At 41.6% G+C, this 19556-nt stretch overlaps 1 protein-coding gene across 1 annotated transcript in view; it reads right to left on the bottom strand.

The window, feature by feature from the left end:
* Positions 1-19302, bottom strand: part of lmf1 (lipase maturation factor 1) — a gene marked incomplete at its 5' end in the record, with an annotated part of 28959 nt that extends 9657 nt beyond the window's left edge. The window contains 7 exons of the mRNA XM_080049562.1: positions 1664-1844; positions 2382-2549; positions 5613-5678; positions 14655-14803; positions 15929-15939; positions 16861-17170; positions 19092-19302. Of these exons, the coding sequence (XP_079905688.1) occupies positions 1664-1844; positions 2382-2549; positions 5613-5678; positions 14655-14803; positions 15929-15939; positions 16861-17170; positions 19092-19302 (1096 nt within the window). The remainder of the gene's footprint in view (positions 1-1663; positions 1845-2381; positions 2550-5612; positions 5679-14654; positions 14804-15928; positions 15940-16860; positions 17171-19091) is intronic.
* Between the last annotated feature and the right edge of the window lie 254 nt (positions 19303-19556).

The raw sequence follows: 19556 nt of genomic DNA on the forward strand, positions 1-19556 counted from the left end.
CAATAAAGCGAGGTCACTCAATGGGTCCGATGAGACCAATTAGAGAGGGCCCACTCTCGCCTTAACCACATTTTTTTTGATTTAACCAGACTGTCATGTAAAATAAAAAATGTAAGGGCGACGCATTCAATTCCAATACACCATATGTCATACTTTTCCCAGCTAAGTGCTAATCCCCTTTCTTCCCATAATTCCATATACAATATGACCAGCCCCACTACTGCTTACATAGGTACGGCTGTACCCATAAGCCTAGCCTGTTAGTGTTACCAGCGGCTACACAAGAGTCTCTGGACCTACTGTGTATTCAAGTTAAGTTCCAAAATAAGACACTTACCAGTGAAGGAAGGTTAAAAAAACACTATGTAAATAAATGCATATATGTTTTGCATTACCAAAGAAAGTGTATATGGCCATGAGTCACAGTCTTACCACAAGGAGTCCTTGTAAATTGCTCTCAAGATACAAGTTTACCAAGTTTAGGTAGGCTACAGTGTTTCTCAAGTTTAGGCACAGTGTTAAAAATGTATTGGTATTTTTTAGTGCACACTTGGTGGAAATGGAACATAACAATCATAAGTATGTCTAGATAGGGGTCTGCCTTGTTGCACTGCCATGTTCCTACAGTAGCACAGAATGGACAAAAAAGGAACGGCCAAACGCGTTTTTAAATATAGTGGGCGTCCTGGTGAAATACACCTGTTGGAAGTCAAGGAAGTACAATAGAATAAATAAATAAATCCATCTTTACCTCAACACGTAATATTGTGGAAAGACTTGAGGCAGTGGTGGATGATGCCATCTTTAGGAACTAGCTTCTTGCCCTTGTAGGCCACCTTAAGCTTCTGTAAATGCTCCCAGGGAGGGGTTAGCAAGTGAGTGTTGCAATCCAGCATCTCACCACTAGATGCCGCTAAAAATACTCTGATAGTAGGCCTACAAACTGTACCTTTTTAGACGTATTCACAAAGCTTTTAATTTAGAAACTGAGAGAACTCCTGAGCTAAGAGAAGGGCCGAGGGTTGACCCTGTTGCTGTGGATGACATATTGTCTCTGGAATCAAAATACCATCAACATATGATGTGTTTTCCCATCCTACCAAACAAATCATGATTGTTTTGATGTGATTATTCTACCTAGAGCAGCAGATTTACTGGATAATCCAGCGATGGCCTTGGAATCCCCCTTTATTGACGTATTCATTTCAGTGGGTGATTACTGTTATGCACACTTTATCAACTGTTGAACAAAGTAGGGTCTGAGGAGAGAACACTTTCTGGTCACATAAATAACTCCCGACAGCTTTTGCAAACTGGAGCGTTGCGGGTGTAATAGTGTAACGGGATTGTTTGGACTGGTTGATGAGCCGACTGAATCCTTCACTGGTTTTATATCATCAAAATACGGTTTGTGAAAGTGAATTGTTGTTGTATTGCTGAGACACTTTACTGATTAAATGACTTGGGACTTCCTCTAACATCTCTCAGACTTAAGTGGCTACTTTTACTGCCCAAACACAATTTCTTCGTATTATTTTCCAACTCTTAAGACATAGGATTTCTAAAATGAGCACTGACATAAGCGATAAGAGCTTCTCTTGACTCAGTAGCTACAGTATGTTAGCCTTACGACTTTCTTTGAAGACGAAATTACCCATAATACCTTTGGTGGGTTTGGGCGTGCTTCCGGCTGCGTCCTCACTCTGTATCTCCAGCACTGCCTTCTTGGCTCCGCCTCCAGAGCCAAACAGGAAGCCCAGCGACGCGTCATCGAAACAGGCCAGACTGGGAACAATGGTCAGCCAGTTCAGGAAACTCAGGTTCCCACTCACTATCAGAACCACCTACAGCACGAGAGAGAGAGAGATGGGTCTGAAACTGTAGGAATAGAATCTCTCCTCACAAGATGCCACCATTGCTAACACCATTTTCATTATCAGGGCCCTGTAGGGTTGGGCAGTAATACGGCAATACAGTATCTCAGGGTATTTAGAAAAAGCATTGGAATTTGAATTATCATTATGAAAAACTTCATTGTGTATAGCATCTTAAATACACGAATGCAGCCTAGAATACTTTACAAGTAAATGACGTGGAGGGATTTTGTTGGTTTTCTTAGTTTTGAAAGTAGCTTGTATTGAGTTACACTGTGATGTGTTTAAGCGCTGTTCGTCAAAAATGGGTATTTGTCGAAAGTTACGTCTCCGTGATTAGTTCAATGTATTCTTGTAAAATGTAGTGTAGTAGGCGAACAAAAATAGGCTACATATGAAGTAAAAATAGGTATTACCCAACAGTAATACCGTGTACCAGGGGATAATTCTGGGAAAAGTTTAAAGGAAATATTGTATACCGTCCGACTCTAGAACATGGTGATTTACCTGGAACAGGATCTGGATTGTTCCGTTGACGATGCGCATCCGCCGGCCCAGGAAGGTGAAGAGAGGGAAGACCAGCTCGATGAGGTGGTTGGACATGGTCTCAAACTGATGGAACCACGGCGGGGAGTGATGCATGTAGTAGGACATGGGGTTAGGAACAGGCTGGGTCTGGAAACAGAGTGACAAGGAGAACAGACAGGGGTGAGAATGTGAGTTGTTGCTGCCAATGTGTCAGGAAAAAAAAGAGTTGTTTGCAACGATAATCATGATCTGTAAAGTGACTACGAGAAGCCTTTAGTGTATGTTGATTCTAGCGGCCCCTTTGGACAAAAGCAGTAGTGTTTTTACCACACTACTGCCTGCTGTTGAAGATCTTGCTAGTCGTGTGCCGCTGCCGTGTGCATTTGTTTAGGAAGCGAGAGAAAGAGAGACGGCAGGATGCATAGTGATGGGGTAACGTTAAAATCGGACTATGTCAGCTTAATGATAGTAAAATTATCATGGTTAAGCAAAGACTAGGTCAGTCTGACCTACATATAATTGTTTTTTCTAATAATCGAGTTGGCCGTGATTCTTTCCCTAGTAAAGGCCTTGATAATACTATATAAAAATAGCATTATTTTCACTGATAGTCTCATTTGCTATGACAAGTAATTTAAAATCAGCCAAGGAAAAAAATTACTGTTTCATAAAAAATTTAAAGTTTCTCTTTAATCAATGCATTTCTGCATAAAAAAAAGTTGTATTCTAGTACCCAACATTTTCTAAAAAGCTTTACTTTGGCACTGACATCCAGTCTGGGCGGAGAGTAATTTATGGTGCCATACCTTGGGGGAAACATTTCCATGTCTAAATAAAGACGGAACTTTATGTTAATGAAGGCAACCCCACCTAGGCGCGAGCAAACACACAGGGCTCACACAGAGACGTGCAGTGTATGTCTGATTAAGTGTGTGTGTTAGTGTGTGTGTGTGTGTGTGTGTGTGTGTGTGGTGGTCGCAGTCGAACCGTGTAAAGGCTGAACACGCAAACAGTGTCAGGTGAGGTGGTGAAATATATATTTAGCGCAAAACTAGGTGGGGAAAGAGAAAACAAGACACTGGCACAAAGGTGTATGCTCTTATTGTTTTTCTGGAATGAAGTGGAGAAAAAAAACCTGGGGTTATTTAACCTGTAGCTATTACCAATACAGCCCTGGAAATCCATGGGCAAGGAGCCTGCAACCTCAGACAACCAAACAACTTCTACCTGGTCTGCAAACTAGCTGCATTATATAAAAAAATAAACAAACCGCAGCAAATAAAAACACCAACTGCGCCGAAACACACCTACGCAGCCCCCTGAGAGCCAGGACAGAAGGGGACCTTGAATGAGAGCAGTGTGTCAGGCGAGGTTAATAAGGCTTCACCTGGCGCCTGTGGCTTCCGGCGCTCTGTATATGTTTACACGTGTGTGTGTGTGTGTGTGTGTGTGTGTGTGTGTGTGTGTGTGTGTGTGTGTGTGTGTAGGTAAATCTAAATTACCCATGAAGTTATTCAAAGCTGGGGATAAAGGAAGATGACCCAGCATGGAATAAAGTCCATCTGGTTATTATTATGTGTCCAGTTTTCTAATACAATTATTTTAAGTCAATCTAAAAAGGTACAGTGTGTAATATCAGAGAAGTACACACACACACACACACACACACACACACACACACACACACACACACAGGTAATGCTTTCACAAGACCCAGACACATACAAATCACAGCACAGTTAATAGGAAGCCACACTGTGCTGGTTTACATGTGAGAATATCCAGCTGACATGTTGATGTGACAGATTATTCTCCTCGTTAAAGTTCATCCACTACACATGCCTCTGCTGTCGAACGCCCCCAGAACTCAAAGCTATTTTAAATACTGAGCTTAGCCCAAACACTGTTAGTCATGGGGAGCAGGTCAAAAGATGTACTTTCCAACATCACTAAACGTTCCTGTTATGTGTGCTTGTTGGGACTTGTTCATTTACCACGTTTTGTTGAGTTCTATATTTTTCACTTTATGTCATTTTAGAATCAAATACGTGACCGTAACAGTTTCCTTCCAGTATGTATTAAGTTTTCAAATGACATAAACGTGTAAAAATATAGAGCACAAAATAATGTGGTAAAATAAATAACAAATCCCAAAGAGCACACAGGAGCATTTAGTGATGTTGTAAAGTTTATCTCCTGACCTGTTCCCCTCCACTACCAATGAGAGTGAGGCAAAAAGCAATAGGAGCCGGTGTATTCCTGTCTATGATAATTACAGAAGACGGGCCCCCCCTCTCTCTGCGGCTGGGTAACGCACAGCATTGTGGGTCAGAGCGGTTGAGCGTCCCTCAAGGGAAAAAACAAACAGAGGATTTGCACAACCCCACTGTCTGTTTAAGAGGCTGATTTATAGGATCTCCTCGACAGCGGTTACTGTAATGTGTTGCCCTGGTGTGGTTAGCCTGATGTGAGTTGACTGCTGTCTTGTCATCGTTGAGGACACAAAGCCAAGGCACAATGTTGATCAGTATAAGACGCTCAGACTGTCAAAGAGAACAGGCCTTTTGGGAAATGTAGAAACTATTGTTTCAGAGAATGATTTAGGCTGTTTTCTTGAGAAGTGCTGGTCATTTGGCCTGTGAGAAGGATTCAAAATAACACTGGGGATCGCAACAATTTGTCATCGTAAGTGGTAATTTGATAGCTTTTATGATATCTTAGCCATTCAGGGCTCACTGCTGTGGTGTTTTCTGCAATTGCACTTCCCAGAAGTCTGCAAACAGCCTTGGAAATGTGTATCTTGATAACCACTGTGTTCTCTTTCACTGTTATTATGTCTGGGAATGTCACAATGCCAAGTACCAAGTTTTTGAGCACAGAAAGCTTTCATGACATAAGTACAACTTTAAGCTGCTCTAAATGCACATGTTTGCATTAACAATTGGTTAGATGAGCGGTCTTCCTTGTAGTGATAAAGCTTTTCTGTGGAGATCTGATATAAATAATGCACTTGTTGCATCAGGACACACACACACACACACACACACACACACACACACACACACACACACACACACACACACACACACACACACACACACACACACACACACACACACACACACACACACACACACACACACACACACACACACACACACACACACACACACACACACACTACATGAAATGCAGCCGGTATACACACACCTCGTAGTGGTAGTCCATGCAGGTGAGGTCTCTCCAGCATTTGTCGCCTCTGATCTTGATGAGGCCCTGAAAGAGATAGAACAACAGTTTAAGATGCTGTGTAGTCTACAACAGTGCTGCTGTAAATAAGAAAACCATCAACACTCTATTAGGAAATCACATTAGCACAGTGCAGTCATTCAAATCCCATATTTAACTGAAAAAGCTCCAAAAGGGAATAAAACCTGATTAGGATCTACCCTCATCATTGTGCAGACATACATAGAACACATTCTGTATAGAGCTCATGAATGGAGAAAACGTCTTAATAGTTGTAAAAGCTTTAGGGCACACTCACACTAGGCCAACAGCCCAAAAGCTCAATCACTGCCAAATCCTTTTTAATGATAAAATGACATTACTTCACTAACTAGATTTCTCTCAACACAAGATAACTCTATTCATCTGTTATGTATCCAAGCTATTTATAATCTGTGGTATATTTAAACGATTTTTCAGTTAGCCAACACATTCAATTTACACAGTTACAGGAAAAGCTTGAAAAGAAAAAAAAGAAAGAATGACAAAGCTAATGACTCAAAATCAGATACATTTGACATTGACTTGAACCATTAAAGCATTAACCTCTTCTAGTAACAGACGTAATTCCTAATTATGCTATTTCACTGTTAGCAGACATAGAGAAGAATTCATACAGATAACAACAGCAAAGTTGAACACATTAAATAGCTTGATAGGAGATAAATGCAGAGGGATACAGTGAAGAAAGGGTAGTTCAGCTGCAGTATGGTCTGACTGCGTTTCATATTGCTGGTCTCAGTCAAGGAATGCACTTGTCCAGCACTATAGAAATAACTATAGAAATTCTATAACTATAGAAATTCACAACGTTCAGGGCAACAGTGTGCTTATTTGTTGCTGGTGGACTGACTAAGGCTACAGGTTAAGTGCTATGTATGAATTCCGAGTGAGTAAATTCATCAAACAAATGACCCAAAGACCCAAAATTATGATGTATCATTTAATCGTCCAAAATATCTACGTTCTGCTCAATATAAATGAATGAGTGGCCATAAACGTATATGGTCCAGGAAACCTGTGAGATGATTACAGTCAGGGCCAATTCTATGCAAATGAAAGTGTCAACAGGCCACCATCCTAGCATTTCCCAAATTAAATATAATATAATCACAGCTACGTACAAATCTGATTCTGCTAATGCAAAATGTGCGTGCGTCCTTGTTTCTGTTTGCCAGTCTTTCCTCAGTGCTATCTTTCCTCGGAAAAAATGTGAAGAAGGTTTTTTTCCTGTATTTCAACTCACACTATCAAAGTAGATTCCATCTTTAGAGCAAGAGCAAGCTCAGCTCCAGATACCCCTATAGGGTGTACAAGAACTGCCCAAGGTTACTCAACAGGCTCTGGATGATCCTGAAGGTTAGCTGGAGGAGAGGCCATTATGCAAAGCAGGGGAGGTATCCGTAAGGGGTTTGGATTCAAAAGGAAGAAGAGTCAAAGAACATCAATCAGTTTAGATCCATCTCCCGGCTTAGTGTTGAGGGGAAGATATTCTTCAGCATTGTTGCCAAGCGTCTGGCAAGCTATCTGCTTAGCTTGGTCACCCAGCTTATCAGGGAATCCCGGGAGAAGAAGGGGGACCTGGTTGTGCTGTGGCTGGACCTGGAAAATGGCTATAGGTCCATACCCCACAAGCTAGTCGAGGAGGCACTGAACCGGCAACATATCCCAGGCTAGTTCAGGGACCTCATTCTGGACTATTACAACGGCTTCAGTCTGAGAGTCTCTGATGGATCTACAACGTCAGAGTTGCACAAGCTTGAGAAGGGAATAATCACTGGATGTACCATTTCACTGATCCTTTTTGCACTTGCCATGAACATGCTGGTGAAAACCTGCTGAGGTTCAGTGCAGTGCATCCATCAGGGCCTTCATGGATGAACTGACAGTGGCAACAACATAATTCCCAGGTAGCAGGGGGATCCTGAAGGGCCTTGAAGATGTGAAGGTCTCAAACCAGTGAAGTCAAGATCCCTGGTGCTGAAGTGGGGAAAGACCATCAAGAAGTACTGCTTCACACTTGGTAGCAGCCAGATACCACCATCACAGAGGAACCAGTGAAAAGCTGAAATGTGTTTGACTGCAGCCTGAGAGACACAGCATCCATCCGAACGACCACTGGCTAGCAGCAGTGGATAATTCAGGTCTACCTGGCAAGTTCAAGGCTTGGAGGCCCAACGAGAGGAAGAGAGCAAAGTACAGCAAGCTGGTGGAGGAGTGCAGAATTAACGGGTGGCAAGCAAGGTGTGAACCCATAGAGGCGGGATGCAGAGGATTTGCTGGACAGTCCCTCTGCAGGGCCTATAACATTATGCATTAATTTATAGCTATGCCATTTTGGAGAAATTCCTAGTTCTTTTCAGATAAACTGAAATAACTTTGGTGATTGACTTTACTTTTTTCTTCTTGTACCAACATCAGTTCACATTCTAAATAGGTCTCAAACTTTAGTTTGTGACCAAATATCTGCAAAACATGCCACCACCCTGAAGTTTTACTTTGGGTTGAGTGCATATTAGCAATTGGCAGCATGCTAACACTCAGTGTCACTAAGTGTCAGCACAGTGACCATGATAAACATTATGCTTGCTAAATTTAGCGTTTAGTACAAATCACTGCAGTGAGTTCAGCCAGTCTGAAAACATCATTAGCTGTTCTGAAATTCTTAATGACAGCTCCCAAATGCTGTGTGCTCAGACTGGCATTAAGAAATCACACTGTACAGGGCTTTAGAAACTGTACTGGCTCTTTCTAAAAAAACAAGAAGTATCGTACAATATTAAAATAGAGAAATGCTTCTGTAGATCTAAGCCTGTGTGTGACCCAAATACATGAGGAATTACTCTGCTATTGAAGACAAAGGGCTGTCATTACTAAGGGGATACTTTTATACTTTTATCCATGTCTATCAGAGTTGTCCCAAAGGCATTACAGGAAATGAAGGAAAGCACAAAAAATGCAGCATGAAAGTAGCTCACAGAATGAACTGGGTATCAGACAATTTATATTTTAAAATACATTTTCCAGTACGAAATAGCAGATGCAACTCAAAAACACAGTTTATTTCCCCCAAATCATCTAAGTAAATACTGTGTTATCCAGAACATGAGACCGTCAATATTAACACATCGTCCCACCGTTTGGTTGGCAAGGAATGTGGAATCAATCGGGGCCGCTAACCTCTCTGACCAGATTTAGCAAAAGCAGGACATTTCCTTTTGATGGGACGCAGCTGTCGGCTGGCGAGATGATGCGGTCGAAAAGATGTGACTGTAAGATAATCCAATTCAGTCATGAGATCCTGAAATGTCATCAAATACAACCTGATATACAGCCCTCTGACATAACCAGAGCCGTCTGCCCACAGTGTCTGGGCAGAGGATACAAACTTTAGCTCATTTCCAGGAAGACGCTCTTTGAGATTTCATTGAGATTTCTACACTATTTCGACATCTCTCAATGTTCTGCTGGAAGGGTGTCATTCGGGGGACGAGTTCCTACTCTTTCAGAAAGAAGAAAATGGACAAAAAGAAATGGTGGATTCTCCATCAACTTAATCACTGCAAGAGACCATGAAAGTTTCTGTCAGCATGTTATACCAATAAGTCACAGTGAGAAGTGACTGGCACAGCCACCGTTTACCCTGGATCCCAACACTGAAAACAAAGGTTTTAAAAAGAAATACACCAGGAACCATGGAGCTAGCAACACAGCTGGGCCTCATTTATACTGTTGGATTCAGTGCTCTGATGGACGCGGTAGTGGCATTTTCTCAACATATGCTTAATTCAAAAATAAATTATAAATATACGTATATATTTAGCTAAAGGTTTATTAGGAAATAAACAATAAGCCATTCAATTAGTAATACCTAATATCCATTTTTTTTACTAAAACCTGTGACGAGCACACCCCTAGATATACCTCTGTCTAACTGGCAGTTAGACTCAACCCGGCAGTTGGATTCAGGACCAATCAGAGCAGACTGAGCTTTTTGGAAGACGGGGCTTAAAGAGACAGGCCCTCAAACGGAGCGTTTCAGACATGGAAACAGGGAAATACAGCACGGCGCTTCGAGAAATATATATTGAAACAGTTTCTAGTAGAAACCCAAATTAAGATTTTGAACCTGAAACATTTGCATATTATGTAATCTTTAAGAACAACCTGTGTTCCTCATACATCTGTTACCTCAATACAGTAGCAGAATGTATTTGCCCCCCCGAAGAAAAAAAAAACATAAGATTGTTGCTGCTTAAAGCTGCTATGACAAAGTGGATGAAATGACAATGTGTATTTGAAGTGGCATTAGTATTTAAAACAAAGGGGTCTCAATGCTCTTGTCTGCATTTTCAGCCGACCTAGGCGTCTGTTTCCAGCAATAAGGTTTGTGATAAACTCGCAGCTACGCCACCGACCCAGCACTTTACAGCAGGCAGACAGACAGTTGGCTACCATCTGGTGAACATAGTGAAGCATCTAGCAGCTAAAGAGATATTTCCCTTGTGACGGAGACCAAAAAACAAAGCTAAATGGAGCGTGGATAATGGACTTCAGTTCATCAGGCAGAGAGAAACATGACTCCAAATGAATGCTAATGTTGCTGTTTCTGCTGGATGTGTAAATAAGCACCTTTTTGCTAACATGGTCGCCATATCACGTAGGAGATGATTTGTCTGTGTTTTGTTTACAGTTTGTTTCCCCAAAGTGATGAAAAATTAAGTCTATGCTCGTTTTTAAATTGCTTCTTCGCATTAAATCGATCATTATATAAAGAGGCTCCCGGTTTAGGAAGCCAAGTCGGGGTTTTGTGTTTCAAACCGAAGAGAGGAAGGGAAATGGTGGAAAGATTCAACTAATTTAACCTATTTCAAAAGTTTGTTACAGTAAAATAAGTCCATAGATTGAGACCAACTCTCCTAATTGACCTCTTGCCTACTCAGTACTCACCTATGAAGAGAGAAAAGTCATAAGATGTAGAAATATATAATGCCAAACCGCAAAACCAATCTTGTCAGCACTCACAAAACACAGTCTCACGGACCACTGCAACTCTCTAAGCCAAGGTAACAGCCCAAACTCTGCACCTAACAAAAGCATGTCCAACTGTTGAGTGTTTCATAAGAGATGTTTCTGCCAGCAAGGAAAATCCTAATCCTGTTCACAACCACTGTGCCAGCACTTCAAACAGGAAACTCATAAACATAAGCCGAAACACTTAAGATTTAAAATAGAAAAGGTTTATTCACAAGAACCAATTAAAAAAAACTGCTAACAAGTAAAGATGGGTAATTTGTTTATTAAATGTGTTGGTGACATGTTACAATTAAAACATATTAATAATACTTCCACACTAATATTTTGTTTATTATATCCAGGCCTTACAGGAGAACATTCACTAGCTGTAGCATTAAATCACATTATTGAACGACACTGATACATTCTGTGTTCTGATTGGACAATCACAGCATTCTACAATCCTCTATTTCTCTATAATGCGCTCTGTTAAGGATAATTCACCGTTGCTATGGACCTACAGGACATTGACCTGTACAAACAGTTAGGCATACTACTCCTTCGAAAAAACAATGGAATACTTTTTCAACTTGACTTTAAAATGTATCCGAGGAGCAGGGAACTTTGGAGTCAGGGTTAATGTCTGAAAAAAGACTCCAGTCAAGACGACGTGAGCAAGTTTGGCCACAGAGCTACATAATTACCGTTGCTATGGATGAAGTTCCGACCCTAGCGGACCATTTGTTGTACCGTAACCAATAAAAGCATTTCTAAATCAATAAAAACTAACTTAAAACAATGTGTTGCTTAAATGAATGAATTAATGTAGTAATTGGCCGTGTGCGCCTGTTCACCTTGTCTGTCTTTATTTCTCGAGATTGACCCGCTATACAATATCCCTTACTTAACTAGACTGAGCTAGTCAGACCCTGCATGCCATGTCCAATCCAAAGACATGCTGACAGCCTTTAAAGGCATTAAACACTATCAGATCTTACAGGGCTTTGACTCAATGCAGGTCCACTCAAAACTCAATCTAATGTAATTGTAAGGAAAAGGAAAAGACAAAAAGTGGGGCTACATGGCTGCGTATCAATCAGCAATAAAAAAGTAAGGCCTTTTCCGCTATGCGCTTGTGTAAACATGGCAGGAGTAGTTAGTGTATTGCACGCTTTAATGAGCCAACATGGTCCCATCGGATCACATTAGCTCCACTTTTTCGGTGGCTTATCGCCTGATTACCAACACAGGCTGCTGATGTCAGGACATCAAGAGGTTCACCAGCTGCTCAATGCCCCCAACACAATCACCGTGATATATTAAGCACATCCAGCCAAGCTAACGAGACACTGATAAAAAGGAAACTCATCTGTTAATTAGCAGACATTTCTATGTCAACACTCTTGTTTAGAGCAACATATGGTCGTCTGACAGTTCTTTGATTGTTGCAGCCATATGTCAGAACTGACAGTGTTCGGGCAACCTGCTGTGTCACTGCTGTGTATGTCAGTGAGCCAATTACTTTCCAATTGAGTTGCTGTTGGAGTGGTAAACTTAGGTACTGCTGGTCTAATCAACCGTTATCCAAGGGACCAAGAATACTGTATGTGATTTCTCAAACAAGTGAAATGCATGAATTAAAACATACTTATGAATATTATATTCCATTTATACAAAGTCTGTTCCGAAAAAATGCCAATACATTTTATACACACTGTACCTTTAACGGCTAAAGAGTATTTGATTTGGATAATAAGGGGAAAATGCAACATCAGTGATGGTGGTATGAAAGCATATCAGCCCATCCCGAGAATATATATAAACTAATCCAAACCGAATGCATTTAGAAAAATATTTTTATTGATGTGATGGAAGCCGCCACAGAAACTCAACACCAGAGATTAAAGCATGTAAACAGACTGTGACAATTAGGGACATTGCAGCAAAAAAACACTCAGAATACAAGATGGAGGTTGTCCTTTGAAGTGTGTGTGTTTCAAGCCATGTCATCCTCACAAACAGAAAGTCTATGGCAGTCACAGAGCAGTGGTGAACCGCACGCTGTCAGACACAGTCATGTACTTCACACTGCGGAGCTGCTACACAAACACAGTCACTGTGACCGAGGCTTTTGCTCAGAGGAATCACGCTCCGACTTCACTGGTCTCAAACCACTAGAGCTCTCCCATCTCAATCTCATGTAATCCTTAATTGATTTGTCTCCTTGACAGTATGAAAATGCAAATGTCGGTTACACATTTGATTCAAAGTTTATCCCAAAGCTCCTCATACGAACTATGCAAAGATGAAGACGAGACGGAAAAAATCGTAGCCCCCGTGACAGATGGTTTCCTATGTTTATTCTTTGATGTCTGGATTAGTGCTATGTCTGACAAGTAGCATGTGACTGCTCTGAATGTCTGACGTTCTTGCCAACACTCGAACGCAACACGGTCATGAAATACAAACAAATTATATTTGCCAACATTTAATTTGTTGATCCAATTAGTCTGCAAGTGTATATTTAGGATACTTAGAAAACATACGTCATAATGAAATATCTATTTAACAGTGAGGTATAATGTTGGGTTTAATCTAAACCAGGAAATAAGTAGGATAGTTGCCAACTGTCATGAACATTACATATAAAAAAAAATGGTTATATTTAATAAATGTCACATTGAGATATTTTGTATGTATCATGCTGGGAAAACCAACGTATGTACCAAGGCTGCAAGTTGCAACATACAGTTATTTTTCATTATTGATTCATCTGCAGATTATTCTCTTAACTGTTTAATTAATCATTTAGTTTTTTAAATATGTCCATCAAAATGTCCATAAGTCCACAATGATATCAAGAAATATCTAGTTTTGACAGACCAACAGGCTGAAACCAAAAAGGATTAGATTTTAGAAGCTGGAGCCATCAGAAATGTTACTTGACAAGGGACTAAAACAACATTTATTAGAACAATTACTCAAACTAGTCACATATCAATTGTCAATAGCCTTCTGTTATATACCACATACAGAAATTTCCACAAATTGTATCATCTAAAGTTGTGTGTTGTCTCTGGGACCAACTGTATTACACTGTGAGCTACACATTAAACAATTATTCAATTCATCCTTTTCCTTCTTCCATTTTGAAAATGCCATACTGCTACGATTTAAAACGTTTACCTGCAATAAACAATTCTGTAACATTGCAAGAGTGCGGAGTTGAAATGCTAGGGGGGGCATTCTAACTTGTGCTCCCTACATGTCAGTGACTTTGCATGTTGCCCAGTGAAACGAGGTCTTTCCAGGCAAACGGGGCCGAGGTAGTTCACAGCTCTCTTCATGGTCCTAATAGGGGAAACCGCTGGAGTTTAGACTCCACTGCGGTGATTGGCAGATAAAACCGAGCCGGTGGTCTAACGTCTCACCATGGAAACTGTCAAACAACCAGACATGTTGTTTAGCTCCACCGTGCATTTGGGTTGAATTTCTAAATACTGGCAGCGTTTTTAACAGCCAAAACGCGCTGCTCCAAAAGTAGCCATCTAAAACCGGGAGGACAAACACTGGAATATCCCAGCAAATTAAACTGTTACAAAATGGCTTCACTACTCCATGTTGTTGACCTATAATAAAGTGGATGTTTTTGGACGTGTGTATAGCTCAGTGCATGCTTTTCTGTTTCAAATTACAATGTGCGCTTCTTCTTCAGAGATAGAAAATATCATCTGTGTCTGTGCAGGGTCTCTCCAAAAGGCAATGTGGCTTCAGTTATTATTGTGTTTGACAAGTTACGAGAAGTCACACGCTTTAAAAAAAAAACAAATCGTCCAAAAGTTATCTCATTGCTAATTGTTCTCAGTTGTGCTGTGTGTTTTTCTCTGGCCCCAAGAGAGAGGCAGCAACAGCCTTCAGTGTGTTTGTTAAGTGTTGTGTTGTACTCACGGCTCCCAGCATGATGCGGACGATGAGCCACCTGAAGGCCCAGATGCAGATGAGGGAGGGGGGGCAGCGGCGGGGGACCTGTGACAGAGTCCACAGAGGACACAGGAAGATGGCCAGAAAGCCAGTCTCCAATAGCTGACTCTCCCAACCTGGACAAATCACATATCAAATCAGTTGTAAAAAACTTAAACAGGAGAAAATAACTATTGTTATACAGAAAACTTGCTTGCAGTTAAATCATTTAACACATTTTCAAATGTACTTTCTCACTGTCTTATTTTAACCGTTTACTGACAACCTAATGGTAATGTCAGTATGCTAAAAAATGCGCTGAATTAAAAAGCTCACAAGCATGTGAGCTTTTTAATTCAGCAGTTATACAATGTATGTGAACATTATTAGTTTTGCATGGAAGCATGCTAACATTGGCTGATGAGCACTAGACAAAACATGTCAATGGATCTCCAAAGTTCTTACAATTTCATCCCAAATTGGGACATGAATGCATGAACCAAATGCAATGCAGATTCACACTACTGTTGTTGAACCATGAATGTCTGTACAAAATCTCACGCTGCTCCATCTGGTATACGTTGAGATATTTTGTCTGCTGCGCTGTCAGCTACAGGGTGATAATAGGTCCAGGAGAAAAACAGTAAGGGAAGGAGAAAGACAGTCAAAGAAAGTTAAGAGTGAAATAGAGGCCGCAACTGCCTACCACAGACATGGACCCGGCGTCTCTGAATACAAAGTGTCATTAACCAATCACGGAGCTGCCACTGACCTCGCCACTCGTCTGGGCCTGAGCCCTGCGTGAAACCATCCTAATTCATGTTATTTCTTATATTTCTTCTCTTTCCGTCCACCCCTCTGTACTATTTGGTTCATTCAGGTTTGCTGGGTTCACACAGTAAGTAGGACACAGAGCAGAGGGCACACCAGTAAACATGGACTCTCTCTGTGCTTTAACTCAATAACCGGCTGTAAACACTTTAGGCAACAATCGTGAGAACGCTTGGTGTAGGGACTCGGAAAGCATGAGCATAAAACTAGATTTACGTGCGAGGAGTTGTACTTTTTATTTAATTCTTTGAGCTCATTTCCCAAAAAGAAATGGCACCGAGTGCCCAACTCAACCCTCCTCAAAGGATATAATATGACAAGATGTGTCTCACTCTCTCGAAAGGCTTTGCCACAAATCCACTTCTTGTGTTTGTTATTGAGGAAAAGGACGCAGGCCTGGAGTTAGTGTGTGGAAGGTGACGCTCACTTACCAAAGGAGTACCTAGGAAGAGAGGAAAAGACAAAACAAAAAAGGATATCCAATATTAAAATAATGGAAAGTGTGGGGATGGAAATTGAATTACAAAGTGTTGACATGTTTTAATTTATTTGAAGGGTGCAATGATTGGAAAAGCAGAACATATTGTACAACACTGATAATTAGTTTTTTTGGGGACAGAGGAACAAGTCTAAAATGGCTGTTTACACATCCAGCAGACACAGAGGCAAAATGAATACCATCTGGAGTTGTGTTTCTGTCTTTATGACTGTAAAACCACAATATTCACTCTTCTTTTAACTCTAGTTTTGGTCTCCAGCAACTCCTGAGAAAATTATCTTTAGCTGCTAAATGCTCCACTATATGATCACCAGATTTTTGCTGAGTGTATCTGCTGTTTGAGTGCTCGGTCGTTAGTGTACAGTACTACAGCTGCACTCTGAGCCTAAAAACAACATTATTGGGAGCAGGATTAAAGATCCAAAATAGATTTAAAGGTGCAGTCAGCAATTTCTCGAAAAACGCTTTTTGTAGGAATAAGTTTTTGTCAAAATCAGTGAATATCTACTCATGATCCGCTACCTGTCCGTACTATGTGTGCACTGAAAAGAAATCCAGTGTTAATTCACAACCTAGTAAACTGGTATGTAAGTTACAATGGGGGCCCACCATAACTGGCGACATGCCCGTTCACAGAGCCTAGGCCTGTGTATTAACACAAGATTATTATGTTTAGCCCACACACAGTACGTACAGGAAGCGAGCTGTGAGGATATTTTCACTGACTTGGACAAAAAGTGATTTCGACAACAAGCGTTCTCCAAAATAACTGACTCCACCTTTAAATGCTCCAAATAGCTCGGGACAACCACACAGCTGGGTGTGAGCGTTTGTGTACTTTTCCTGTGTGTCTCCCAGACTCACCACAGCTGTCCCACGTTGACCAGGGAGTGGTAAAGCAGCCAGAGCGTAGCCATCACCACCATATTAGCCATGCCCGTCACTAGGACAAACGCAGACAGAGCCATCCCCAGCAGGGCAATGCCGTCCAGGTTGGCGTCCATTTCGCTCCAGTCTAGAAACCACATGACGGAGGGCGTGTAGGCCAGGGCAGCCAGGCCTATCTTCCCCCCTACATAGCGCTTGACACTGTTGAGGTAGTCCTTACATGGCAGCAGGCCGCGCTCGCCAATCAACTGCTTGTTCTGGTTGAAGGCCACACCGAAGGCCACGACTGCAGAGAATAGAGGAGACAAAAGGAACATGATTCAATGGTCATTCGTTCAGTGCACGTTTTAGTCTAATTGAAAAGTGCCATAAAGGTGAATGTTGTATCATTTTTTAAAGGTCTACTTTAAAAAGGTAGAGTCAGCGATTCTGGAGAACGCTTGTTGTCAGTGTCATTTTTTTTCCTCTCACAAAATCAGTGAATATCTCCTCAAGATCCGCTACCTGTCCATACTGTCTGTGAGCTGAAAAAAAATCCAGTGTTAATAGACAGCCTATACAGGCTCGAAACTGGTATGTAAACAGAGGGGGGCCCACCGTAGCTAGCAACATGCAGTTTACAGAGCCTAGGCTGTGTATTCATACTGGATTTTTTTTTTTCAAACCACACATTGCGGACAGGTAGCAGATCGGGGGGAGATACTCACTGATTTTGACAAAAAGTGATTTTGACAACCAGTATTCTTTAAAATCGCTGACTCTACCTTTAAATCAACAAAACTGCAACAAGTCATTTTCAAGTCTCTCAAGAAGAATATCCTTATTTATAAATGTAGACAAACTATCAAGTGTGTTCTTCACATTTCTCTACACTAAGTCCACATGGGCAGAGAGGTCTCCTGCTCTCCAGTTGGCCAAACCTTTTGTGGACATCTGGACGTCCAAGGTGAAGCCGAGAGGACTGAGGAGAATTAGCCTGCAATTTGGCGGATGATGTCGTCCTCCTGGCCCCTCGCTGGACCGTGACTACTGATTGTACACGCTCGCCACTTGCTGCCGAGTGAGTGAGTCAGCTGTGGTCGGTGGGTTGGACAGATCAGCTAGAGAGCCCGGGGAACATGCCAAGCACACCAGTCAACTGTTCCATTCAAGGTTATGGAAAACTGGAAGGAGAAATCGGGTTCCCTGAACAGGTTAGAGTGGTGACTCATCATGATGAGTGAAGTTTGTTTGCATTGAGAGGAGACCCCGGGATCAACCTAGGACACTGAGGAGGGGGGAGGGGGTTGCTTCTTTCTTCTTCTTCTTATTGAGTTATTTTGGCGGTTGGCAGACAACATATTGGCGCATTACCGCCACCGACAGTGGAGTGTGGATCTTGATGTATCTACCCTGGCGAGACAAGCCTTATTCCTCTCCCGCACATCAGTCCGGCATATCTCCAATCTCCGTGGGGAGGAGCTGGGTCATAAAAAGGGCCTGGGCCAATCAGGGCCTGCATTCAGACATAACATATGTCCATTGTAGTGTAAGGAAGGCAGCTTCTGATTGGTGACTGTGTTGAGTAGGCCTACCTAGCTATATTATAACCTAACATAGAAGTTACTTTACCACTACCCAACAGTAAAGAAAGCAGTCGGAATGTAGCAGCTGTTCCACCAACTACAATATATTTACATGCTAATATGATGAAGGCATCAGTAATATAATCAATTATCATTTACTAATAGTAGGCTACTTTGTAACACTCTGAAACTGGTCATTCTGCTAGCTGATATACTTTTACCTCTTGTTGGACTTTAGCAGTTTACCCAATAGTTCTAATGTGTACTCAAAGTCCCTGTATCACCCTACTATTACATCATGTTTTGAATGACAACCACAGATGTTTTACACATACACAATGGTGCATTGTTTCCCTGCCAGTGCAGAACTTTAGCAAACACCAACTTCAAGGATTAGTGTGTTGTTTTAAAAGACAATAAGTACACGTTATGGCTTAAGACAAAGTTAGCAATGTCCCAATTTGAACACGGGGACCCTTGATAGATAATTTAAGCAAAAGTCGAGGCAAAAGCAGCACAATAACTCCACGGCTGATGTCTCTCTTTGACTTCAGACCATTATATTCAAACGGAAGCCGCTCGTGCAGGATGGGAGTCCGCGCATGACAACCAAAGACTGTATAAAGGTGACAACATGCTTACAGTAAATAAAGGCGACGGAGCGCAGTAGCACAATGCGAGTGAGCCAGTAAGTCCCCGTCCGTAATGGCTGGTCTCTCCTCTCCTTCTCCGAGTCTTCGCCGGGCTTCCCTCCATGTTCCTGGCCGCTGTCGTCGGAATGGGGCTCCGTCTTGCCGCTAACGACCCGTCTCTTCCTCACGGAGCTGCCCGAGCTGTCACCAGTGGACGCCATGTTCGGAGACTCCACGGTCACGTGACCAAACCCTCGCGGAAGTGCATATTATTAATAGCCTATTGTTATTGTATTACATATTTGTAATTGTATTAACAGTTTTGCAAAGGTATTTTCAGTGGTACAGTGCAAACATATATATATATTTTTTTTTGTTCACTTAATTTATTTTTTATTTTGGTTGTTGTAGTAGATATAATTGCTTTTTAACGAGCCTGTTGAAACATCTGGCCAGGAACTGCAGATGATAATAG

This window comes from Ammodytes marinus (assembly GCF_949987685.1).
Source record: "Ammodytes marinus genome assembly, chromosome: 20".
Lineage (NCBI taxonomy): Eukaryota > Metazoa > Chordata > Actinopteri > Uranoscopiformes > Ammodytidae > Ammodytes > Ammodytes marinus.